The 27,944-nt window shown below is 39.9% G+C and overlaps 1 protein-coding gene across 3 annotated transcripts in view; it reads right to left on the reverse strand.

The window, feature by feature from the left end:
* KCND2 (potassium voltage-gated channel subfamily D member 2) overlaps positions 1–27,944 on the reverse strand; it is a 265,435-nt gene that overhangs the window by 10,479 nt on the left and 227,012 nt on the right. For all 3 annotated transcript variants that reach the window (XM_039570537.1, XM_039570538.1, XM_039570536.1), the window contains exon 3: positions 9,369–9,531. In XM_039570537.1, coding sequence (XP_039426471.1) covers positions 9,369–9,531 — 163 coding nt within the window. The remainder of the gene's footprint in view (positions 1–9,368; positions 9,532–27,944) is intronic.

Here is a 27,944-nt window from a genome sequence, read left to right on the forward strand (position 1 = left end):
AGAATGGTTTGCATTGGAAGGGGCCTTAAAGGTCATCTAGCTCCAACTCCCCACCATGGGCAGAGATGCCACACGCTACATCAGGTTGCTCAGGGCCCCATCCAGCCTGGCCTAGAACACTCCAGGGATGGGGCATACTCAACTTGTCTGGCAACCTGTTCCTGTGCCTCACCACCCTCTTAATAAAGAATTTGTTTCCAACATCTAATATAAACCTGCCCTCTTTCAGTTTAAAACCATTGCACTTTGTTCTGTCCCTATCTGCCTGTATAATGTCTCTCTCCCTCTTTTTTATAAGTCTCTTAGGTGCTGGAAGGCTGCTCTAAAGTCTCGCTGGAGACATCTCTTCTCCAGGCTGAACAGCTCTCTCAGCCTTGTCTTCATAGGAGAAATGCTCCAGCCCTTGGATTATCTCTGTGGCCTTCCTCTGGACCTGCTCTGACAGGCTCATGTCTTTCTTGTGTTGAGGACTCCAGAGCTGGATGTGGCACTCCAGGTGAGGTCTCACCAGGGCAGAGAAGAGTGAGAGAATCCCCTCCCTCACCCTCCTGGCCACGTTGCTTTTTGATGCAGCCCAGGATGTGGTTGGCTTTCTGGGCTGTGAGTGCACAGTGCTGGCTCATGTTCAGCTTTTCATCCATGAGAACTCCCAGGTTCTTCTCCACAGGGTTGCTCTCAATGACTTCCTCTGCCAGCATGTACTCATATGTGGAATTGTCCTGACCCAGGTGCAAGCACCTTGCACTTGAATTTTTGATCTTCATGAAGTTCTCATGGGCCTACTTCTCAAGTTTTTCCAGGTCCCTCTGGTTGGCAGCTCTTCCTTCTGTTGTATCAACTGCATTGCTCACCTTTGTGTCATCTGCAAACTTGCTGAGGGTCACCTGATCTCACTGTTGGCTTCATTGATGGACATATTGAAGGGCACTGGTCCCAAGACAAAGCCCTGAGAGACATCACTCCTCACCAGCCTCCACCTACCGCTTCACATCTGTTGGTATAACCAGACTTAATACTTAACATCTTTGGTCATAGACTGTTCACAACCTGATTTTTCACAGACTGCAGGTATTAAATTGCTGAGAGAAATTTGTGCTTTCTCAGGTGAGCCTCATCGCTTGTGAAGGTGACTTTCATCCAGAGTAGGAGGCTCATGAGTGAGGGACATTTTGCATCCACTGAATTTTGTACAGCACCTAGAACCCAGAAGTAGGGGAAGGCATTAAGAATGGAATCTCTCAACCGTTGATGTGGAAAACAAAAGCTTTTGTGGGATTACTAGGATGGCATCCTGGTTCCGTATTTTCTGTGGCTGGTTACATGTATAAGAAGGAATCTAGGTTTATCTTCGTGGTTAGATTTCTGATTCTGAAATGCTAAGCAGCATCTGGAATTAAATGGCTGCTGAAGCACAGAAGGAGATACAGTGAAGAACTTGAAAATCCAACTTTGATATATTAGTAGGGATTTTCATATCTGATACTTACTCAGTTGATATGTTCAAAAAACAGAGGGAGTATTTTCCTCCCTTCCCCAAATTTCTGGGACATTAAATGTCAGCATGCACTTACAGAGGGAAGCAGCCTGGTCACTGCAGCCACCAGATCTCTCTGGCATGACTAATAATTAACTGACTTAGAGGAATGGCTCAACACCACCTTTCTTCGCATTTACAGCCTCAAACTCACAGATTGTCGCAACAGCAAGCCAAGAAATTTATGACAGCTAACATGGCTGAAATCTGGATTATGCTATGTCATGCATTTATTATCATTTAATTGTTCTGAAAGAAAATAAAGTAATGCTCTGCATGCGTGCATCCTTGAGCCAAAAATCTCACAGGAGAAGCTATTGACTGATTTTGTGATATATTGCCCATTTTAGAATAACACACTGGTTTATCAACTTCCTCGGTGCAAACAGCTTTTCCAGCAATGCAGTTAATGCATCTTATTCTAGTGGTGAGAGAAAGATCCCCGATGACGTGCCTTGGGGTCCCCAGGAGCAACTAATGTGGGGAACTGTCAGAGCTCCCACCTCCCTGGCTCACTTGGACTCTTAGGTGGCACATCCAAGGCTACCAGCACGGTTAGGGCTCAGTCCTCAGGGTTAGAAATTAAAAAGCTGCTTGGGCAAGCAGAAAATAGGTTGTTTTCAAAGTGGTGCTCCTGTGATGCAACCCCAGCATGCTGGGTTGAAGGGTAGGGGAGTTTTACCTGCACCACAGAATTGTCATGGGCTGGGACAAGTGCACTTGGTTATGTTCATAAATATATAAAAGTTTAGTCTTAGGAGCTCAAGATACCTTGGAAATGCCTTTAGAGGATGCAGCTTGGAGTCCCAAAAATAAGTGATTTCAGTCACAAATGTTTTTGATGTGGTACTTTTCAGTCTGCTCTTAATACAGGGAGATTCATTAGATTTAATGAGCGGACATTTAACATACATTAGTTCTGCTTTTCCTTTTAGCATGCATATTCATTTTCTCTTTAGTGATTGAAGTAATAATTACGGTGCAGCACTGTTTAATAAAGAAATATGAAAAACATAACAGTCCATCAGACTATCTTAATATATCAAAGTGCTACGACACATGTAATATGAAGGCTCTACTTTCTATGTGAAGATTTAAAATTGCTTTGCAAGTATGAATTTATTGCATCTTAGAAAGCTTTTGTGAGCTAGAAAGTAATAGCTTACATCTTTCCAGCTGAGATTCATTCAGAGGGCCTGAATTTATATCATTTACCAAAGAGAAGACAGTAACTCTATTACCAAGAGAGGAACTAGATATTGTGGCTTCCATGTTTATACTTCAGCTTACAGAAAATACTGCTGAAACTGGAGGTGTTTACAAATCTGTTAAAGTGATAAGATTTATTTTCAGTGCTTCTGCCTGATTTATATATGAGCCTGTAGTATGAGCAGTCAGTCTAGAGACTTCTCACATTTTCTTTTGAGGCATCATTAGAAGTTCATGTCATCCACAGGATTTTAAGGGCTATGCACTGGGGATGGAATTCCCATGAAAGGCATCAAAATTATATAATGACATCAGGAAAACTGTGGTTACAGAAGTACTGCATTTTCCTTTAGTCTGCATTTTCTGTCATGTATAACAGAATGGGAGTGACAACTGCCCCCTTCAACCACTGCAAAGCCCTTTCTAATCCTCCTCTTTCATGGAATATCTAGGAAAAAAAAAAAAAAAGAAAATATTAAGTTCTCCTGAAATAGATGATATCTTTGCTATGAAGTTTTCCTAAGTATGCAACTTCGATTTTGGTAATTTTTACATGGTCTAGGACTAAACAAATGTAGCTGAAATACAGTTCTTTTACATATTCTAATGAAATTCCACCATAATCATCTCATCTCCATCTTCCTAAAGAAGTTGATGACCAGTTCTAATTCTTGCCACATCCCTTGTATTTGCACCGAACTTCTCTTTTAAATGTATGTCTTTTTTCAAATTTTACAACATAGAGTTGGATCCTTATCTATGGCTGCATTCATAGAAACCTCACAAAGGGAATTCACTGTTATTCAACAACAGTTAGCTCTGTCACTTTTAGAAATATAAACATTTATTTTCACAAGGTTTTAAGTAGTGCTAAATGTAGCACTTTGGGATATTTACAACGTCCAGCTTTTAACACTCAGATGCCCTCAGCTGTCCAGCTATTTTAAGAGAATAATTTTATCAGGAAGACTTTAGGACAGGGCTTAACTGCAGTACTGGGAATCATTTCTGGCAAGATTCTCTTCAGCTTGCTATGCAAGAAGCCAGGGTAGCCCAGGTAATTTAGTACTTAGCTCCTGTTGTTTCCTGCTGCTCTCCAGGCTACATAATTATCTTACTATGAAAACTCAAAAGTTATTAATTACTTACCTTATAGTAATTATTGTTTAATAATTTTGTACATTTAAAATACTAAAATTCCTTCCCAGTCATTCTATGTGCACAGATTTTGGTCAGGACAGAGGTGGTTTTCTCCACAGTAGCTGTTATGGGGCTGTATTTTGGATTTGTGCTGAAAACAGTGTCTATAACTCAGGGATGTTTTAGTTACTGCTGCACAGTGCTTGCACAGAGCCAAGGCCTTTTCTGCTCCTCCGACTGTCCCACTGAGGAGGCTGGGGGTGGACAAAGAGTTAGGGGGGACATGTATGGGACAGCTGACCCCAGCTGACCAGATGGTTATTGCACACCCTAGGGCATCATGCTCAGCAATAAAACTGGATGCTGTGGGTGCTGGCAGGGCCTGCTCTTCCTCTGCAACAGGCTTGGTGCTGAGCAAATGTGTTCTTTTATATCACTTTTTTCCCCTGCATTTGTTTCCCTTCCTTATAAAAAAGATTAGACTGTCTTTATCCCCACCCACAAAGTTTTGCAGTTTTACCTTTCTGATTTTCACCCCATTCTTCTCGGGAGAAAGGAGAGAGTGAGCAGAAGGATGGGGTTTAGTTGCCTGCCTGCACTGAGCCACAACACTGTGGCTCCTAGAGCAAGGGCGAACATTGTCCAAAAAATCAGTTACATTTTTGTTTATATAATTTTTTTGTTTGGTCTTTTATAAATCCACCCTGTGTGTTTAAGTGACAAATCACACCCACAGTTCATTCTCTGATTTTCTAATTTTCAGTAATTGCAAATGATTGAATTCATATTAGCTGGCAATAATTTACATGACATCAATAGAGAAGAAAATGCTGTTTACTTTGCACATTAATGGATATGGAATGAAATAAGGTTCATACATTTCTTGAGTGGTGCCTTACTTTCACAATCTATTCAAATTATTGTTCAGTAAACATGAGTTCTACATGCTTTTTTTTTGCTAAACTCAAAAATCCTGGATAAGTTACTGTTAGTTATATTTCTGCAATGCCCCTGATATTAACAGCCTATCTCATATAAAGAATTCGAAATGGTTAGCAGGGTTTCCTACTGCAAACACTCTGACTGCCAGATGCTGTTAAGCAATTGTTGTTGCAGTTTATCCTAGAGCTACTTATAATTATCTAGTAACTGATTATTCATAACTTGACAGAAAAGTGCATCATGTACAATTAATAAAGCCAAGCCAATCTTCAGGATATATTTTGCTATGTGAAGGTAGAAGAACATACTTGCATGAAAGATGCAGGTTGAATTTTATTTCTAAAATCAAGTTTTGGAACTGATGATGGTTATTTGGCTGTTCTGTTAAGGCACCATGCAAAGTCACTCTAGGCAGGAAGTACTTGGGCAACTAATATTAAGGGTCTTTCATTCCTCAGATAATGAACAACACTGGGCAGATGTACCTGCACTCAGGCACTTGCTGGCCAAAAGGACACAAGGCTCTTGCCTCCCAAAGACATGTATGGAAAACAGAAAAGGCATATAGCAAGGGATACTTTATTCAGGGTATGGAGGACTTTATAATCATAATTGCTGCTGCAGTATGCTGGAAAGGACCTTCAAGTCCAAGATGCTATGGAGTGGCCAGATACCCATTCCAAGAGAGAAGCTGTGCCTCCTTCTGTCTCTTCCTTGGCCTGGTAGTCATCCCAGTGAATATGCCACTGTAAGGGTCCTGCCAAATCTTAGCCCTTGCTACCTATTACATACAGAATAGGAAATGATATCCAACCTTGCCTAAACCTTTTTTCTCCCTTCCCTTCCCTTCTCCCTTCTCCCTTCTCCCTTCCCCCTTCCCTTCTCCCTTCTCCCTTCCCCCTTCTCCCTTCTCCCTTCTCCCTTCTCCCTTCTCCCTTCCCTTCCCTTTTCATTTCCCCTCCTTTTCTTGCCTTTGTACATGACAACACAACTGTCATTAACGTTGCCCAAAGTTAATGGGCAACCAAAATAACAGCTTCTTGAAGTTGTCTCTAGCTGACAAAATCTCCACAAATAGCATTCTTCAAAACTGTCTCAGTACTGATAAAACTACTTGAGAAGAAGGCACAGTAATACTCCAGGGCATAATTAGTTATGCCCTGAATTTCAATGTCTAGTTTGGATTATTTATTCATTCATTTCTTGTCAGGATAGGGCAGATCCTTGGACCTTAATACTTGATAGAAAACAACATTTTGATGAGCATAGCTGATTTTTCCTTTTTGTTTTCCTTTTTTCTTTTTTTTTTGTCTCTGTTTTTTGGTTATAATGATTGCAAGGGGTTTCCTGTACTGCAGCAGAAAGCTGGCCTATCCTGCCAACATTGTCTGTATTACAGAGTGGGATTTCATGGTAATTACAACAATGTATTTTTATCAAGAGCTTCCTTTAAAATGCATTCAAAATGCAATGGTATATAAATAAATTTCTCTTCCATCTTCTCCCAAGTATTAATGTGCAGTGTCTTTTTGCCAAAAAGAAACAAATGGAGTTGTCTAATCTTCAGTAACTGTGCAGAACTCAGTAAATGCATAAAATGATGGTCACATGGCTCTTGAACAATCCTAATGACAAAATTTTTCTACTGTAAATTGCCAGTGCTCCTGGAACTAGACTTCAACGCTTCAGCAAAGAACTTTCTCTTGAGTTTCCTTCCAGCCCAAGTGTTTTGCCATTTCTGAAGTCTATCTTGATTAAACTTCTGTGTGAGATATTGATAAAGTTGCACAATTCAAAGGCACAACTGTCTCAGTCCAATTGAAGCTGTTGTAGCCAGCAGGAGGTACCACTGCCTGCAGGGGTTTGTGCTGCTCTCCATGAAACAGCACCTTCTTTTTAGCTTATGTTCTTCAGCCTCAGAGAACAGAAATAGGTTCGGTGCCTAGGGTAACATTTATTTCAGAAAATAGTGTAAAGCCTCTATTGTATTGAATGAAGAAGGAATTTCAAACTTCAATAATGTGACCTTTTTGCTTGAATATTCTTTTGCAGTGCAGTAGAAACCCCCTGTGAAATGCAAGGCTATATTTCTTAGCTAAATATGGACCATACAGTACCCATGAAGTGCTTTTTGTTGATTTTTCTTTTTTAGTCCATCAGAGCAATATTCAGTTCAACATCTCAGTCGTTTTAGATTGAAATAGATTAGCTTTGCAATAGAAGATATCAATGAAACACACATCCAGTGCTAAGTTAATCAGACCTCAAAGCCATTTTCTCCAAAGCAAAAAGGGCATAAACACAGTCAGAGGAGATCTCTCATCCTTACTGTTGGCATGGTTCTGGGGAGCAGAGGAAAAAACACTTGGCAGGATTGCCATTCATCACTTCATGTTCCTGCTTGAAACATACAATGAGCTCACTGTTTTGCAAGGAGAAAAAGTCAGTGATTAACTAAAGCAGTTTCTATTCCGGAAGAGATTATGGGGAATAGCAGCCAGTCTACCAATCTCACTTTTGTGAGATATTTTCTAGTGTCCATCTTTTTTTCACTGACAAACTGTGCTGGGGTTTTGGCTGGGGTAGTGTTAATTTTCTTCACAGTGGCTCATGTGGGGCTGTGTTTTTATCCTTCCAGTTCTCTTCCTGATCCTGCTGGTGGGGGAATGAGTGAGCAGCTTCATGGGGCTTGGATGCTGGCTAGGTTTAGACCATGACACAAATGTAAAGCAGGCCTAGAAAACTCTGTTTTGTGGCATGCAGTAGGAGACAGTTTCTGTCTGAAAAGGTTGTGTCTGCAGCTATTATGAAAGCTCAGAATAGGCACAGTGATTGCTGGGATCAAGCAGATCTATTACCCATGACTGCCACAGTGATCAGGGGCACAGTCAGGAGCACTGTGTTCTGGCTGAGATACAGTGGTTTCTCTGCTGCCATTCCACAAACAGAAGTAGAAAAATTCTTGACAAAAACAAGGTAGTGTAGAAGTGACATGAAGTCAGCTGTGAAAAAGAGGAACACACAGCTGGAACTAGGCTGTGGGACAAAACAACATGCTTTGTTGGGTGGGTGGAATTAGTAGATAGATAAAGTACATTATTTGGATCCCTGAAGTAGCCTATATTTTAGATCAGGTTTCTAGAGAGGTATGAAATTCTTGTGATATGCCTGGTTTCTTTTTATAGCCATTTTCCTCATCTGACAGCATTTTTCCAAGATGTGGCCATTGAAGGGTGCTGTATCTTCCTCCTGGGCCTATGACTTTCTTGGCCATGTACCTTTGTTCCTCCTGATTTTAAGATATTCTGAGAATGCATACATTTATTTCACTGTTTTTATTTTTTTGTAATGAAGAAATCAGTCAAAAAGGTGGCCAGAAAGAAACACACAAACATTTTTTATCTTCGACCCTGGTGCTGTTGTCGATATGAAGCAGATGCAGCCTGCAACTGCCTGTGCTCCCTGGTCTATATATGCAGTCCCCAGGCATGGTCTGCCTGCACACTTCCCCCAGCAATGATCCTGCTCTCCTGAGACCCCTGTAGACTCAGGACCTCTCAAGAGAGGCCATGGGTCCACAAAAAGCCCAAGTGGTGACACCCTAGCCTTGACAATCATGCAACCTGTGTGGCATCCAAAGCCTTCTGACTGCCATTCGCAGAGGAGTGGAAAGAAGGGATCTCAGCTCCCAGAACATGGCTTCAGGTGACAATGGATGTTCTCTGAGCTGCCTGGCACTTCAGAATTCAGAGAAGTGGATTGGAACTAGTGCATTGGCAGTGATGTGGAGATGAAAGTGACTGTCCAGGCTTGGCTGCATCACTCCTGATAAAAACTTCTCTTCCCAGCCCCTGACCTTGTCCATATGTGTCAGGGAAGGAAACAGTCTTCTTGTAGATTGAGTGGATATTTTAGTGAGAGACTCAGCAAATCAAGGTAGCTGGAAAAACAGACTTTTACTTTCATTTTTACCTGATTGAGCTGTTTATCTGAAGCCTTTTAAACAAAATAGAGCTGAAGAGACAAGTTGCCCAACAATCAGATTCCCTCAGAGACTGAATCTGGAACTTAAACTAAACCTGGATTAGTGAAGCAATCTGTTAGCAGAGATGTTAGAAATCATTATTAGGTTTGGGGGTTTTGCTTGTTTGGTTGGTTGTTTTGTTGTTTTTTTTTTTTTCCCTCAGAACATTGTGGTAGAAAGAAAGTCTGCCTGAAAAAATGCAGACGAATCTTCAGTGGGTGAGACTGCAGCTATTGCCTAAAAATACTAGATCTAGTCTAACAAGTAGGATGAATTACCAAAATAATAGGCCTGTACATTTTGACGAAAAAGACAAATGAACCAGCTTTGGTTTGTGTTGGGTTTTTTTTCCTCACTAAAAATAAGACAGTATTTGCATCTAGGACGTGGGTTAGGCATGTAGCACATACATATAGTGGTCCTCTTGCTAAGAAATATGCACTATAATTACACACAACATATAGAAAATCATATTTATCTATTGTTCAACAACATAAGGATGAAAAATTAGAAGCTCACCTTCTGTGCCCTGCGCTTGTCTGCTCGTTGATTCTGGTGGTATATACGGCTGAAGTTGGAGACAATTACAGGAACTGGCAGAGCAATGACCAAGACCCCACTCAGGGAGCATATTGAACCAAAAATCTTGCCAGCTATTGTCTTTGGCACCATATCACCATACCTGGGTTAAAGAAAACAAAAGGCTTAGTAAAGACAAAATCTCTTCTAATTATTTAATTTCACAATGAATTAATTGCACAATAGCTTTTACTTCTCTTGCAAATAATACTTACATATAGATAATGCTTTATACACATATGCTTATATATGCAGCATGCCCATTGTTGTGCACAAATAATTTTAGTTTGAAAAAAATTTTGGGTCTCCTGTCTATCAAACTGGGCAGGTACATCACATTTTACCTGCTGTACTCTTCCCTGGCTGCCTGGATTGCAATGGAGAGAGAATGACCTTGCTAAGGAAAAAAAAAAATCAGTGTTGAAGTTCAGTCTTACACTGTTCACTTGTTGAAAGAACTCATCGGATTCACCGGCAAGATCTGAGAGAGAACACTTGGCAAATTAGATGCTAAACTGAATAATCTGTTGTCTCACTTAAACTGATATAGTACTTTCATTTAGCAGGGTGACACATTTTTGCAACAGGTTTCCCAGGAGATCATGGACTTTCTATCATTGTATTTTTTCATCTTGGCCGGACAGAAGCATGGCTGACCTAACTTCTTGTTGTTGACATGAGAAGCTGGAGTAGCTGAGCTCCAGATGTCCCTTCTATGGTCTAGGTGAAAGCAAACATGAAAAACTCAAGCCACAAGCAAGCAACCAAATAAATTGTAACTGCCATCCTGGCAGTGCTCAGAATTACTAAAGTTACCACCTTTCTTTATGATGTTGGATATTGTTTTGTCCAGCAAGTAAGAACAAAGTACTACTGATGTATGTAAAGGCACTCCAGTGAAAACTTATTAAGAGCTATTAGCTCTTTGCATTTTGCTATATTCTGTAGGGGAGAAGTATGTAATTACATACTACAGAGTTTAATAAAAAGATGAATTACTTTCAAGTACCATTTGGTTTTAAGTTATTATTAAACATTGATTTTAGCTTGTGACTTTAGTATGCTTGTGAACAGAGAGATAGCACATTCCCTATTACAAAAAATTTATAAACTCTTAACACAAGGAAAGAAGTAAAACTGCAGGAGGGACAGTATTTAGAAAATACTATCTGGAAAACAAAACCTGTCTGTTTAGTAGGAGCTGGAAAAATAAAAGAGAAGAGGGAAGAAGTCTTCAAGTCAGTGTCCGAATTGTGTACCTAATCACAAGGAGTGGATAAAAGGGTGAGGATATGGGATGATGGAGAAACTATATGAAGCTAGAGGACACCTTCTAGCAATGAGAGCTCAGCTCATGTCAAAAGGAGGTGAAGATGAATGGTTTGTATTTCGTAAGATATGAGGAAAGTGTTGAACATAAATATTCAAATAAATCGTCATCCAGGCAGATATAATACAGATGACCAAGTCTTAGACTATTGACACAGATTATGTAGTGTTAAATAAATATTTGGTTGCTTTACCAAGCATGTCCAAGATAAAATATTCACATGAATAATATAATCAATATTTCTGCCAATACCGCCCCCCCCCAGAATTTGAATGCTATTAGTTTCTCATTTTGCGACATGCAGGATTGCATGAAAAATACATAATTTAATAGAATCCATCTTTTAAATGAATAATATAGGTGGTCTTAATTAAAGATAACTAAAAACTGGAAAAATACCAGAAAGAGAATCATGCTTTCATTCACATCAACATTTGCACCCTACAACACAGACATTTTTGGTGCTTATTCTTCCTAAAGCCAGAGCTGACTATCAACAGTATGCATGCCCCACTGTTCTTTTCTTTGGGCAAGGAAGTGGAAAAATGACCTTTCAAGGTCTCTTTGACAAATGGGATCCCCAACACCTCACTAACCCCATTTTTTTTCCAGGCAGAATAGAAAAAGCAGTGGGCATAGGGCCAGGGTGGTGGGCTTTGTGGAGAACTCCTAGGATCAAATCACTGGTAAACATTTCTCCTTTACAGTATTCATTAGTTTTACTTCATTGTTACAGATACAATCCAAGTATTTTCATATCTTGCATCAAACTGTGTCAACAGAAACCTGACACAACCGGATTTTGAAATGCAAAATTTACACATGCCCAGTGCTAGAGCTCTTAAATTAGATCTCTTAAATGAGATTCCTAAACCTATGTTTAGATGCTCATAACTTGAAATGCTGAACTGCTGGACCTCCATAAGCTTACATTGTCACTGATGGCAGCTGTGGACAGACGGCATTGCTAGCTCTAATTAATTTGGCTTGAAATTGCTCAGGGATATAGTTCATCCTGCTGATAATGTGACGCTATAATTGTATGAATCAAGAGCAGACTGAAGCTTTAGGAGTTGTGACAGGAACCACAAGCTCATCTATCTCTAGCATTTCTGTATTTATGTGTGGACCTAACCAGTGACATAAGCAGATGCCTTTTCAAAATGTTTTAGTGTTACAGAGTGAAATAAAAAATTTAAGATTGTTTGACACAAGAAGGTACTTTGCAATGTTTTTCTTACCTTCTGGACAAAACGTCATGCAGATGCATATACTACTTACTTTAAAATAACTTGCTTTTGGTTACTTTTCTTTCTTAGTTTGCATCAGTTTCAATACAGTGACATTTTCCAAAGGTAATTCTGCTTGTCTGTTATTTAGTGCTAGTAATACCTTTCACATCATTAATAATTCTTACATAATTGGGTTTTCTCCTGCTGCTAACCACTGTGTTGGAGATGTTTAAATAAAATTATGGTCAGAAAAAATTACTTCAAAGAAATTAGTCTTCCCAATTCTCACAGGGAGAGAAACATATTTGGTTACTTTTGTGACAAAACAGAGGTTTTGCTACATTTACCCTGGTTAGCCTTGCCCTCCTCTGGGACAGTGACACAGATTTTAGTCTAGTGTGTAGTCAGAATTGTTACTGAAGTTCCTCCTCCTGGATTAAACATTAACTTTAGTTATACCTCATATGTCACTGAACACCAACAATGGAAATGGAGGACATAAAATGAAGGGAAAATTCCTTCTATAACCCTAACTGCAATTGTTTTAACCTTTGGAAGCTCTAAACTAAAAAAACATTGTAACTCCATTTTCAGATGGCAGGGAAGCTTCGAGGTGCTACTATTTCAAGGTGGAAAATTCATACTTGACCTCTAAAACAAATTCTAAATTCTGCAGAAAATCTGATTTCTTCAGCCATAGAGACACAACAAATGTAGAATCTTATTAAGCAATTTTCACGGACTCCCTTTTCAAAAGAGAACTATTTTAAGGTTTTATCTAGTGCTACTCTGCTTGTCTCCCTTTTCCTCAGGCTGGAACTGTAAACATATTCTCCTTCATTTGTTTTTTTTCCCCTAATTGTGGTCTTTCCATAGCTTTCTGTATCGTCTGTTCTGCATATGTCTATTATTGTAGCCAAAGCTCAAGCCAGTCTTTGGGCATTCGTGATTTGTACTGACAATCTAATTTTGTAATGTCAGAAGTGTCATCCCAATATTTTATGTGCTGGATGAATGAAGAAAAAGAGGCTACATACTGATCCCTGATATCAGTCAGGTGCATTCTACTTCAGTAGCCCTAAAAAAGGGAAGAGAAAAGGCTATTACAAACTAGATGTGTCAATCAAGTTTTATCAAATTACAAGTGAGAAACAACATATCAAACTAATGCTTAGGTTTTACTAGATGTAGTCCAGACAGGCCAGATGGGCTGTTGCTTGCAGTCCATGGATATCTGTTCACTAAGTGACACTGTACAGGAATGGATGGATGGATGGATGGATGGATGGATGGATGGATGGATGGATGGATGGATTTAAAGGCATGTATGTTTGTCTCAGTTGTTTGTATTCATCAGGTGACAGATAATTTTTGCATATTTAACTCCTTACTGCAAGACAAGACAGCAAGCCAGTGGATTCCTTCATTTTGCAAATAGTGGATCTTTCAGAGTGTTGATGTGAGTAACGTGGGTGTGATGTAGCACTTTCCATGATAGACTGGGGGGAATGAAATGCAGCTTGAATCACACACAGAAGACGGAGCTCTTGCAGGATCTTGGGAAACACAAATGCATTTAGGGTTACTAATGCCCAGCCAGTAATCTCAGCATTGCCATGTCAGATCTCACCCATGGACATCCACTTGCCAACACACTACTGCTTTTCTAACTGATGAGTGGAATATATCTGGTGTTGCATACCCATAATTCAAGAAATCTCAGGCAACACAGGCTCTATTTGTGGCATCATCAGCTATTCATCTTATTCCTGAATCTAATGAAACCCAGTTTTTGATGGCTGTAAGATGAAATATTTCGTAAGTCAAAGGTCCAAATTATAACTGAAATTAATCATACGTTTTGGGCATTTTTCCTTGATGTGAGAGACAGTGTATTTTCTTTAATAATCTTAAAAAATGAGAAGGACAATGCTGCTTATTTAACTCCTCTTTGCTTGTTTGTTTGTTTTAACACAGGAGTAACTTTTTTTTTCCAATTGAAAAATAAGTGTATTGTGGATGTCAAAATAAATAATGACAGAATTTGTAATTTAGCATATTTTTGTGTGTGTTACGTCAGAAATTAATATTTGAAATAGCTCACTTTGGGTCAAAACAACCCCAAGTGACCTCTGTACCAAATCTGCAGAATTGGAGGACATATATAGGAAGAATAAATCCAGCATTTGCATTTTTGCCAAGCCTAAATACTCAAGGCTGAGACTGGCAGACACAGTAAAGGATAAAAAAACCCTCGCTACGATAAGGCTTTCTGACACTAGAGGGCGTAAACGCCATTAAAACCAAATGCAACTGCTGAAACATTTTAAAATGCGTGTTACAGGTACATATGCCCTCCTCCACCTCGTTCGAATTAATTTACATTCTTTAAAGAATTATTACATTGATTGATGTCTGTTGTCTGCTCCCATATTGTTTGCTGAAAAGGAAAGCTAGTAACATTTTTTGTTTTCGAACATGTAAAACATGTCAGAAAATAATGGAGTTGTAAAATAGATAGACATTAAAATTAACTTGGTAATACTTATTTTAAAAGCAAGGCAATTTATGATCAAAGAATAATTGAAATAGTATGAGATCCATGGAAACTAAACAATCTTTGTAGAAGCCAGCACAGCTCATATTCCTTCATGTGTGGGAGACAAATGACACTTCCCAGTAGATTTAGCAGGTCATCCAGGCAGAGATCAAGAATTTTGCACTGGAGTTGATGAAAAGAACAGTGCCCTGCCATCCCAGGGCCAGGGCTATCCTCCTGCCCTCCAGCTGCTCGCTTGGTCTGTGCAGGGTTGGCTCTTTATCCACTTGGGTGGGATGATGATGCATCTGCTCTTATCTCCTGCCTCAGCTAATGGCTCTTTCCTCTTCTCCAGGAGAAGCCCCAGAGGCTGCTCTGGTGAGAAGATTATACAGTTGCTCATTGGCCCATGAGTTTAGGCTGCCAGCCACCCACTTGGGCACACGCTTACATCCCGGTATAGGAGAGTAGGCAGGAAAAGACATTCCCATCCTCTCTGACATTAACAAACAATAACCATGAGGAATCTGCAGCCTTACTGTCCTGTTTTTGGCCAGCTCTGAAAATAGCCTAACGATTTTGGAAAAACAATTTCTACTAATGCAAAAGATTGCTGGTTGTGTGAGATGCAGAACAACATTACACAGATTACTTCAAATTTTATTCCAGCCTAGGAAGATTCTGCATGGAATTGCAAATAATCTTCCTGGATGCTTTTACTGCTGTGCAGGGCCCTCTGCTGCAATAGCCCTCTCTTCTGCCTAATAGTGATGGACGTGGTCCCCTCTGGGCCCACAAATGTTCCTTCAAGCGCTGGCCAGAATCATCATTCATGAATGATGAAAACCACATCTGCTTCTCAAAAGTGGTAGTGCTCCCTGGGTTTTCCAGCCTGCTGTGCAAGAGAATTAAACTAGTGCCCCTGCACCTGGCTGGGTTAGCAGTTCCTGAAATACAGAATTTCTAACAAAAGTCAGGGGATTTGAGGGGGAGGGAGGTTGTGTTTTTGTTTTGTTTTGTTTGTATGTGCACCAGGGTTTTCACTTAAACAGATTTGCACAGGTAGGACTTTAGTACTCGGAGGTCAAAACACAGGAACTTTTGCTTTGTTAAAAGCAAAAGCTTTTAGGCTTGATCAAGGAAACACTCCCAGCTTCTCACAATCCAGACCAAGTTTCAGATAACCAAATTCCTTCTGTCTTCATTTACCATAAAATATTAAATTCAAAGAGGTAAAAGATATCTTTTGTTGCCATCTCTCCCTCACTGAATAGGAAAACTTAATATCCTACCTGTTCCTGAGCAAATCATCACAGAAGTATGATCTCTGGTTCATGCTGCATGGGGGATTTTTAAGCTACCAGAGGTACAGCTCAGCTGACTCCCAACAGCAGCATTACAGTCACAGACATACTACTGAGGTGGCATTTCTGTTTGGTTTTTTCCCCCAGACTTCAGAAGCAGAAATAAGCATGTTTGTTTTTAGGAAAAAGAGAATGTTTCTGAATGGATCCAACACTTCATATTGATAAGAAAAGCAACATAGCAGTAAAACTGTTCTTGATGTAAAACTTGCAAGCTGCCTTTCCAAGTGTTCCCTAAATCATGGTGGTTCTCACAATACACTGGCCATCACCCACACACACAGGTGAAAATGTGCCTTCTTTAGAGTTTGTAGGCAAAGGTTTGCACAACCCTTCACACAGAACCCGAATTCTGTGGCAAGTGCAGGAGCTCTCAGTCTACGCGGTCCTGCCATTGCCCAAGCCATGTCCTGACTGAAGGTGACACTGACACTGTGACAATCACTGCAGAACATCTCTGCAGTGGAAGCTTGTGCTTCCAAACCCCATTTTTGTTTAAAGTGATGTAGAGATCACGTCCCATTATGGAGTAACTCAGAATTGAGTCTTCCAGCAGTGGTTTTTGTGATGGAGATGCTCTCCTGAGAGATCTGCCATCTTATTCGGTGGGATTTTTTGCTTAGTTTACTGGATGGAGGACTGTATGTCAGCAATAAAATTTATCAGCTAGACTGCCACACACTCTGCAAGGGATGAGTGACTGCTTAAGCCCTGCCTTTGGGCTCTCATGGGCATATGAATAAACCAATCTCAATTAACTGCCTTCAGAAGTAGTAGACTAGCTCTGGGACTAAGCAGATATATTGCAAGGGAGAAAATATCAGTTAACCACTTTAACTTGGAGATCACTTAAAAAAAGACCATTAGTAGAAATATAGAAACTAACCATTCTGCGAGTACAAAAAGAAGTTCTATGGATAAAGCAATACTACAGGCATGTCAAATTACATGTGACAATTGCTAAATGGGGTTCTTGTCTAAAGAGAGTGCTGTAGATGGTTATAAAGCTGTTCCCTAGAGCCTGCAAGCTGCTTGGTAACTAAATGCTGGCAAGTTGACACTAATTAGCCATTTATTTCAACATTACATCCAACAACAGATAATATAAATTGCTACTGGTAATAATTTTAAGTGGAATTTCTAAATAAGCATTTCAACTGTGTTGCCTTAAGGAGTCAGCCTGTACAGTTATAATTTGAAAAGTATCTAAGTTGCTGTTTGGGAGCTAATTCTGTTTTAAAAACACTTCTGTATGTGCATGTGAAATGAACCAGCTTTGAAAGAATGAGTCAGATGTAAGTAAAAATGACTTAATTTCTTAAAATCATCTTTATCCCAAGAATATGATATCAGATAAACATTGAATTAATTTGTTATTTTGTTGTATTACTTTAAAATTTTAAGTCTTTAAGATACCATGGAGATGGACAGAGAATAAACGCCTGGCTAGATGATATTTCATAAAATGGTACAAATGATTACAGGAAGAACATACTTTTCCACTGTTACTCAAATACTTTGTATTTTCTGGGGTCTGATGCAGACATACAATTTTTTTCATCCTATTATAAGTAAAGCCAAAAGTAACTAAGAGAGAGAAAAAAAAAAAAGACAATTTGATCTTTGCTCCTGTAATTCACAAAGAGAAAATGTTCCAAGGTCTTTGCTGCTAAAAATCAATGACTTGTATTACTTAGTTAGGACCTAATTTTCTAACAGTTCTTTTGTCAGAGCATGCACCCACACAGAAACACATATATAGGATGAACTGTCCAGCTCTTTCATAGCTTATAAATCAACAAAAAAATGCCAATAATAGTTCAGACTGAAACTTCATCTACCCTAATATTCAGTCTCCAAAATTGAACCTGAAGCAAACAAACATATAGGGAAAAGAATCAGCTAACTATACATGATAATATCATTGAATGAATATCATTCCGTCCTTCAACCACTTACAAATAACTGAAGAAGTACCAGAGCTGCAATATTTTTTTTTTGTAATTAGTGATTCTTGGTGGGTTGGACTTCCATGGGCTTTATTTTGACCCTTTAAATTCATGCACGTTTCTGGCATTCACAACACTGTTTTGTAGTTCCTTGGTCAGTGTCCTTTTGACTGTTCTGGCTGCAGATCCTTCTTCCGTGTGATGCCCCCAGCCAGGTTCTTGTATTCAAAAAAGCATCTGGTGATATTCTGTAGCCAGCCTCCTCCTGCCTCTTGTTTTCATACCTACTTACCTCATCTCTTTCCTAGGCTGACAAGTCCTACTGTGTTCATACAGAATCTGCTCCCTATATTTGATCATACTTTTTGCCCTTTTTGGAATCTCCACTAATTTTTTTTTTACACTATTTGCGGGAAAACAAGACCTGCGCACAGTTTTCTAAGAAGAGGTATAGACCAGTTCAGGATAGCTTATATTTCTGATCCCAACTTGGACAGTGAGCCATTATTACTCACCATGTTAAGGCATGATTTCTTACTCTTGCTATTTCTCTGTCCAAATCTTTATTAGTGGGAGCTGATAAAATTTGCCTTGCTTCCCAGATATCTATCACTGACAGAGGAAAAGGAGCTGTTGGGCTTCTGGCATAGCACGGGTGTTTTGATGACTGTCATCACATAATTTGTACAAAATAATCAGTGAAATGGCATAGCTCAGCCAGCACCTGTGCCAGCCAGACAAAGAAAACTCACCCCTAGATTTGTACCAGCATTTAGGTTAAAAGGAATGAATCTTTGTTTGTCCTATGGATATGACTTTTTCCTTTTGTGGTGTTTTTTTCTTCCCACTTTGTTCTTTCAGAAAATTCTTTCTTGGGAGAACTGGATTAAAAAGCAATATAATGTTAAGAGACAATGTTTTATATCTCATGGAGAAATGAACAAATATGAACCAGGATGAATGCACACCAATCCCAAAGACTCAGTATTTTAAATAAATGGATGCAAATAAAATAGAGTATAAAGAATTTCTATCAGTTCCTGTGTGAGACATTAACCGGAAGCAACATGAACATCTGGCTATAAAAGGCCTCACCTTCAAAAGCAGGACCATCTCCAGCCATTCTTCACATCAAAGGTTAGAGGTAAAAGATGAGCAATGCCTTCAAGTGAGGGTCTGGCCATGGTGCCCAGTAATGACTGAACAAAGACACCGCAGTGCTGGTGGTAAACAGGAGCAGTGTGAGATGTACTGACTACACCAAGGGTTGCTGTAAAGAGAGCCCAGTTCCAGGCTCCATCGATTCCCAGCAGGATAGGCAAGAGTTTGACACATTCTTCCTGGGAAATGGTTCCAAAGGCAACTGCTAAATACCACCCATCTAATCTCCCCCACCTGGCCTTGGTTTGTGGGCACTCTCTGTTCCCTCAGACACCTCATGAGCACATGGAAGACGACAATCCCACACAATTCTCTGTCATTCTAGGAACGTGCTATTTGGTAAAGCTTTTCAGCATTGTGACTAAAATTAGGATTGAGCTGTGAAGCACAATTTTGGTGCAGATTCAAACACACTTTCTGAAGCCCAGGGGTATGTTTTGATGTTCCAGTGGAGAGAGAGTTTTCCTATTAGTTGTGTGATTAGGTATATTCCAGTGCTCATCCCAGAAATATTGCTGAAAATTTTATGTCATTTATTTCTTCTACCTTTTTCCTTTTAGTTGCAATACTTGTGCTAAATAGCAGCAAATTCAAAATAAAGCATTTATCTGCCAATCCATTCCTAAATTTCTCTTGAGTATATATTAGCCATCAGGTAAAACTGCTCCAAGTATAAATCACATTAACACTAAAAAGCACTGTGAAAGTTTGCAAGGACAGCCATGCCTCTTTTTATGACAGCTACTGGGCACAGCACCGAGATCTGTGAGCTGATTTCACCTGGGAATCAAATCCAGCTGCTCCCATGTTCAAGTAAAACTCTGACTGACAAGAGGTTTTCACCACTGCTGGCCTTCATGCTGTTCAGCACTCTAATGGGCAGATCAAGATCTAGGGATGATTCCCAGCAAATTTGCAACTCCTGCTTTTTTTTCAGCAGGGCCCATCCCACAGGGAGGTCTGCTGCCTCCTTGGGGCCTGGGTAAGGGATTTTACTTGGAAACTCCCTGATCTGTTACAACCCTCTGACTATTAGCCTCTATTAGTTGTCAGGTCCGTAGTGATGAGATTGAAGAAATGAGTCCTGAAGCAATCGAAATGGACTTCAGGGCACTGGGGCACTTGATCAAAGGAGTATGTATGCAAGGAGTGTGGTTCAACAATGCCAAGTGCAGGGTCCTGCCCTTGGGTCACAACAATCCCATGCAGAGCTACAGGCTGGGGGCAGAGTGGCTGGAAAGTCGCCCAGCAGGAAAGGACTTGCACCTGGTGGTTACAGCTGGCTGAAAACGAGCCAGCTTGTGCCCAGGTTGCCAAGAAGGCCAGTGGCATCTTGGCTTGTATCAGAAACAGTGTGGCCAGCAGGGAAAGGATTGTCTATCTGTACTTGGCACTGGTGAAGCTACACCTCAAGTCCTGTGTCCAGTTCTTAGCCTCTCAATTCAGGAATGACATTGAGGTGCTGGAGCAAGTCAGAGATGGAACAAAGAAGCTCGTGAAGGGGCTGGAGCACAAATCTTATGAGGAGGGGCTGAGGGAGCTGGGGTTGCTTAGTCTAGAGAGAGGAGGCTCAGAGGGGACCTCATTTCTCTCTACAACTACCTGAAAGGAAGTGGTAGCCAGATGGGGGTTGGCCTCTTCTGCCATGTCTCAAGTGAAAGGGTGAGAGGAAATGGCCTCACATTGCACTGTGGGAGGTTCAGATTAGATATTAAAAAAAAAAATTGCTGAAAGAGTGGTTGGACATTGGAATAAGTTGCCCAGGGAGGTGGTAGAGTCACCATCTGTGGAAGTGTTTGGGTAGTGTCTGGATGTGGCATTTGGGGATACGGTTTAGGGGTGGTTACAGTGGTGCCAGGTTGATGGTCAGACTAGATGATCTTGAAGGTCTCTTCCAACCTTGGTGATTCTGTAAAGTTCCCAGACTACAATGCAGGTTTGCTTTTGCCCATTGGCACACCTTCCAACTTAAAAACATCCTGGTTCTTCTTCCATATATTTAGTTCCATTAGACAACACAACTTTAGTATGTTAAAATACTGATAGTATAAATATCTTTAAAATGTTCTTGAAATACTAAATAGAATTATTGCCTTCTCTTTAAAAATAATCATCCTCCCAACTTTCTATTTATTACTTGTTTTGCTTCACATATTCTCACCTCCCTTGAAAATAGGCTTTTGTGTCACATTCAGCACTGGCCAATTAGGCCAAGCTAATTTTTTGCTTGCCAACACAACCACCAATGGACCTCTATTATTTTTATATTCCTTCAGGCAGAGCTGAAAAACATGAAATAGCTTTTGTCAGTGTGACACAGCTACTAGTGTAGTAGGCCTAAGTCTCTAGGGATCTCTGCCAAATATTGAATACTTCACTTATTGTTTTCTCTAATGCCTACTTGAAATCTGTTCAACCAAGTGTAAAAGGTACTCATATATTTTTATACACACACACAATATATGATATGTTATCTATATTATTATAATTATATACTAGACTTTCTACATTACATATACACACTTAGGTAAGACTAAGAACTTTCCCTGTAAAGTAATAATAATTCCATTGTAAATCTTTTGTGCATTAAAAGATTTATCACAATCCAGCGTCTTAGTGTCCCTTTCTAGCTAGTAGTCAGGAGAGTAATTTTTCTGAGAACATCTACTGTTATTTTGTATCAGAAATCCAGGTTCTTCCTTTTCATGACATTTTTCATGCCTTTCAATTTAGAATATATTTAAGAAAACATATCAGCTGCAATGGACCATTTACTAATTTTTCACTTGGTGTAATAATCTTTTTTGCTCTTTTCCAATTCTCAGAGATTTCTGAACTTGCTCAGGTGAGTCCAGGAGAATCAAAACAACTCATGTACTTCTAGTCTAGCAAAACAAAAGCCTCTTCTGAGTTCACTCAAGGCTCTGCACAATTTGGCTTTCCATCAGTGCTAAATCACTCCAAACCTTTAAAGAAGGAGGTGATGCTGTAGCCTGGCAGAGTAATCAGCTTCAGCTGAGCATTGTTTTCTTGCAAAGAAACCAAGAGCCTGTATGAGCTACTCTGCCCAGGGACAGCTTAACCCTCACCCTCCCAGCCACCAGGCACTGCCTCTGCAGGCTGTAAAAGCTTGGTGCTGTGTGGTTTATGTAATTTAAATAGGGAAATTTGCAACAACTACAATTACAAATTGAATTATTGAATCAATGGTTTCAGATGTCCTCTCTTCATCAATCTGTGGAGTGTGGAGCTTGACTGGTTAACCACACTGGCTCTGAGTCTTGACACAAATTTGAATGGATATCTTTGGATATGGCAATGTAGCAGCATGTTACAAAGAGTAGAACTGGGTCTGCCTCTGCCAGTTTTGATGGTGCATTTTGTAATGTGACCTCTTGTGTGCTAGTAATTGGACTCAAGCCACCAATGAATCTCTGAACATTAGCACACTGCAATGACACAGTAATGACTTTCTGTCACTACTAACCCTATTCCTATTTGAATTCATGTCCCGTGACTGAGGTTCTGTATTTCACTACCAATCCTCTCAGTCTTTCAGGCATAAAGCTTCATAATACTGACCACTACTATTCTTTTCACAGGTAGCAAAGAAATAAATTTTCCATGTTTTTTTTCTTCTATTTTAAAGAAATGTTTACCTCTTTCTTGTATACAACATTTAAAAACTTTGTTTTCAAAATGTAACTTTTTAGAGATTGCTGATAAACCTTGAATTTTCTAATGGATTGCTCAGAAATGGAGCTTCTTGACCACGCCTAAATGTAATTTCATTACATTTTAAAATGCAAATGCTGTAGAGTTTCAGTGTTCATTAAAAAGTCTGAAGCTTGGTAGAAAATTTGTCAGATGCCAATGGTAAACAGAAGGATTTTGGAAGGTCGCATGAGACTTCTTTTCCCAGAGTGATGCAAATATATATTCCCTACATGTGTTGCCGAGAAATCATGCAATAGGGAATGCTGGAAAGGGATTTTCTCAATCTCTTCCTGTGCAGCCTGAATTTCATAAAATGCTTATAAGCCTGGTTTAAGTGAATAATCAAACCATAGCTACAAGAAGTCTTGTAATTTTTTTCCTAATTAATTTTCATTTTTGAATTTCATCATGAAGAAAACTATCCATCAAGGGTGAGTAAGGTCTTTAGAGGCTGCAGCTTTTACGAAGGGTCAAATCCCTCATGTATGAAAACTTTTTGATCCCAGCTATCCAACAGATGGTTTGACTGCACTGAACACCAAGGCTGGAACTCAGAAGGAGCACCTGCACTTCTTCCCCAGCTTTTGGAAGGAAAGCCTTATTCTATCCTCCTCCTTCTTCAGGTTTTGAAAGACAAACCTGTTTCACTTAAGCTGATGGCTCAGTGTATTTTTCTGCAGAATGTAGCCCTCCGTGTAGCATGGATCCCAATTCTGTAACGGACTACGAATTCAGTCTCACAGCACTACTTTGGCTTTTTTCCCACCAATTGGCTTACACTGACCTTCCCCAGAGGGCAAACTCCATTTTTAGGTGTCTAATTCTCTCATCATTATTTGGCACAGCCTGTGTGCAAACCGTTATGCCTAGTAATTAGATACTGCAGTGCTCAGGGTTGTGACACCAGACTTTCTGAATCATTAGTATTATGCCTCCACTGTAATTCTTTCCCCTTCCAAAGGTTGTGTGTCATGCTCAGAGAAAGGCTGTGGTGTGCCAGACATCGACCTGAAAGCACTACAAAAGTTGCTTTTTCAGTAGAGATTCCTGTGCTGCAAAAAGGGGTCCTTCTGCTTATCCAGCCTCTGCAATGAATTCCCCAGATCAGTGATTCCTGAACATTTTGAACTATACACTAGCTTGCTTTGAACTACTGCGAACCTTTAGAATTGCATGGTTAATTGAGAACACTATAAAAGCAATGTACTACAGATCATTTATCTTGGCCCTGCAGGCTGTATTTTTGGACCCCTTCATGTAAACAATAACAAGCAAGTAAAGCTCCTCCTGACCAGCGCTCTCACCTTAGCTGAAAGATTATTTCCTGAGCCACTCTCTCCAGCTTGACCTCAACATCCACAGCGGCATCAAAGAATAATCTATGAGTCTTTACCTGCCTCCACTTTAAGTATAACTATATTTGATGTATTTATCTTTCTGTATGTCAAAATCCATTTGGAACTCTAACCAATATCTGGCAGTTCTCATGCTTAATTTTGCCTGTGCCATTCACTGAAAATTTTGTCCTTGGACTTAAAATTTCTACTCAACCTTTTGGTTCAAACTGTGTTTCTTTTATCTTTACAACAACAGACATGGTTTAATGAGGAATGCCAAACCCTCTCCCTTTTATGCATTTTCAATTAGTTTTGCTTCTCACCCAGTATAAATCACTTTCTAGAGACCTTTATATAACAAGTCTTCTTTTCTGCTGTCAGGTTTGTTGTTTTCAGTGTGTTGAGCATTGTTTTCCTTCCTTTTCTCCTTGACTTTCTTATTATAGGTACTTTCTTGTTTGTGCCCACTTTATAACTGCACAGCTTTGGGGCTTGAGCAGGAATCCTGGGAGAAGAGAGCTAATGCTGCACTCCTGATGCAAACCAATTACACACTTCAAAGCACTACTTCTCCATGAACTGCCTGACAACTGTCCCCTGGGTTCCTACTGATTTTCACCTCTGTACAGAATTTGTGTGTCTAGGGAATGAGTGGAGAAATGACCTGTTGGCCTTGAGCTGTTACATGGCACAGAGGCAAAAGAGTGACAGGTATGACTTCATGTCCCTGCTGTGGATGTTGTGCCATGTTGCACACACTTATCTCCAGAAGTGATTTTTGTTCTCCTGTGGGAGATGGAGTTGGTGTCTCATGATTGCAAGGACTCTTAAACCAACTTACAGCTCAGAGATTCAACATAGTAAAAATCATAGATGTTCAATTTTTTTCAAGAGTAATGTCTTCAAAAGTACTATTTTCAAGGGCAGTATAGTTTCCAGTGACTGATTAGGGCTGTATTCTAACCTCATTACTTGCAACTACAGTTTCACCTATGCCAGAGGGCTTTTTTGAGTATCCACTTTCAGCTCAAAGTGTCTGATGCTTGCAGTCTGCTTACAATCTATATCTGATTGCAGAGGAGACCCCACCAATGCTGATAGTAATTCTGTTTCTTGTGATAATAAGGCACATTACTTAATGAGGTAATTAGCATGGTTCATATTAATGTTTATCTTCTGCAAGAGACCTCCCATGCCTTTACAGAATATGCTCTGCTCTCACAGCTGTACTGGTCTCTTGTGCCCTGCTTAACTCCACCTGGCACCAGACCAGAGGTTCTCCTTGATGCTGTCTTTCACCCTCAGTTGCAAGCATTCTTCTTAGGGGAAGAATGTGAATCTGCTCCACTCCGACAACCACTGCCAAGATGCACAGCAATGGGACAGACTATTCTCGTTCTTTTAATTTCCATACTTAGGATTCCTTCTAGCACTACAAAAAACAAACTAATAATACTTTTCATAGAAAGAGTGTAAGTATTCAAGCATCTGAGACTGGCTAATCATATGGTCCTTTTATTGTGACTCCTGTCATATTTTCTGGGTTTTCTCTGGCGCATTTAAATCATCTTTCACCCTACTGGCAAACTTTAGAATGTGAAATCTCAGAGTTACTTGTGCTGGAGAGGATAGATCAGTTCTGGGTGTTAGAAAGCTAAAAAGCCACTAAACTACATTTTATTGCTTTCAAAGTAGGGCAAATTTTGGTTATAGATATTAGGAGACATTTCCTTTCTTTTTACTCAAAACTGTGCTATTACAGGCTCATAAGTCAGAGAGCAATTCAAGCTCTCTCTCTCTCCAGGCCTTTCTTTCCTTAATGTGCTCATCAGCATTAACCACCAAATGCATTTGCCTTAGGAGCTAGAAGATCTCTATGTCCTATTATCAACATTAAGTCTTTAATAAATAGGCATGCAGGTATATCACTGGTCTGTTCCTCTTCAGAAAGAGTGGGAAGGAGTGGAGAAAAAGTCTACAGGAGGTCAACTCTCACAGGAAAGAAAATAAAAGACCAAATTAATAGAAGCTTCTTAGGGAGTAATGCAGCAATTCCCATCTGTGCCAATAATTCAGAACACAGCTGAACAGTATTTTTCCTTCTGATTTTATATTATGACACTTTTGTTTTCCCCCTCCCTTCTGCAGCCTAAAAATGCTCCATCTGTCTACTAGCCTCTGATCCTCCCAGTCATAAGAACTACTGTCCAGTCAGTGGAACTCAAATTTTAGTTTGTAGGATCATGCCTTAAAGGCTTTGGGATCCTGTGCTCATAAAAATATGTGTGTCACCATATGTGTACCATGAGAATAACCTCACAGAGAAGAGCAGAGGGTCTGAGGGAAAAGAAGAAAGAGGTGTCCAGGGACAGGGTTCCTGTTCCTCAGGGATTATACATGTGTATAATAACACAGCCATGCATGTGGTCCTCCTGCTCAGTGATTAAGTGCTGTGAAGGTTAGGTGAGGGAACCATGTGGATGTGTTGGTCACCTTTTCAAGAGATTTACCAGCTTTAGCTCAATGCTGTCAGGCATAGACCCCAGACCAGGACTGGATTTCATCCACCAGCTCACAGGGTGGGCAGAAGAGACATGCAACCCAGTGGCTGTAGCTCCAGCATATTTCTACTCAGTGCTGCTGGTATCCCACAGGGAGAGGGCCACTGCTTCTGCTCTGAGTAAAGGGTAGTCTGTGACCCTCAGTGGACAATATGGACCAGATTTTACCAGGATGTGGTTGCCGGTGACTCTAAGACAGTGACTCAGCTCATCTGCATCCATTCTATCCTTCTGACATAATAATTATGCAACTAGTAAAAATGAGCAATGCAACAAAAGCAGACAGTGGGGATAGATTTCCTGAAATACAGGGTTTGTCAAAGTGTAGTTATGACATAGTGGTGCCAAATTCCTGTTATTACAAGTGTTTGCTGCAATAAGAAGAGTAAGCCTTAAATAGTGCTGGAGAAACACTAAAGACAATCAAAACTTTGTGACAGTCCAAGTTATTGATGCATTTTAGCTTGTAGATAAGGGATTGAGCAGATTTACTTAATCCTTTAAAAAAACCCTCCACCTTAAGTAGTTTATAAACCTAAATAACATATTACTTGAAAAATAAATCAGAATGTGACGTAAACCAACAAGTGTAATAAATGCTGTTGTTCTTCCAAAAATCTTTTGGACATGTCAGATGTAATTACATTGATACTTATTTTATTCTATTCCCATAAAAGGGATGAATTTGTGGAGGCTGTGTACTGCATTATATCTAGCCCTTTCTACTAAGCTGAGCTGTTATGCAAGAAGTGCATTAGGGCTACAGCGTAGCTCTTGCCAAAGGCCGGGTGGCACCATAAAAAAAAGAACACTTAGCAGAGGAGACTTCATTAAAATATTTATCTCTTTCTTCTGTAGACAAGCAGTTTTGCTTTGTAGGAGTAAAAATCCTATTGTTACAGAGTCATGGATGCTATTTTTGGCACCCGAGTCTGTCAAGGTCTCAGGGTAGCAGTCACGGAAGCCTAACACAATTTTTTTTGTCCATTTTTTATAAATAATGCCTTAAACCCCCATTCCAGATCTTATCTGTAGCACTTGAGGAGGAAAAGAGGACCTTAAGAAGAAAGAGAGGGATACAGCTGAAGTTAATATAAAGGCAATGTGTTCGTCCTTGCATGTACTGTCTGAGCTTATTCATTGAATTAGTAGGAGCAGGATTAGACCCCATAATACTCTTTCAAATTGACAGGAGGTGGATTAGGGCTAAAACTGCTGATAACAACCTGTTTTCTTCAAAAACAATCTGCCCATGAGTTTTCAGGATTTAAATGTAAAAAATGGTTTGTAAGCATTACAAGAAACTACTTTAGAGTTGAACTTTAC

This window comes from Corvus cornix, chromosome 1A (assembly GCF_000738735.6).
Source record: "Corvus cornix cornix isolate S_Up_H32 chromosome 1A, ASM73873v5, whole genome shotgun sequence".
NCBI classification, from domain to species: domain Eukaryota; kingdom Metazoa; phylum Chordata; class Aves; order Passeriformes; family Corvidae; genus Corvus; species Corvus cornix.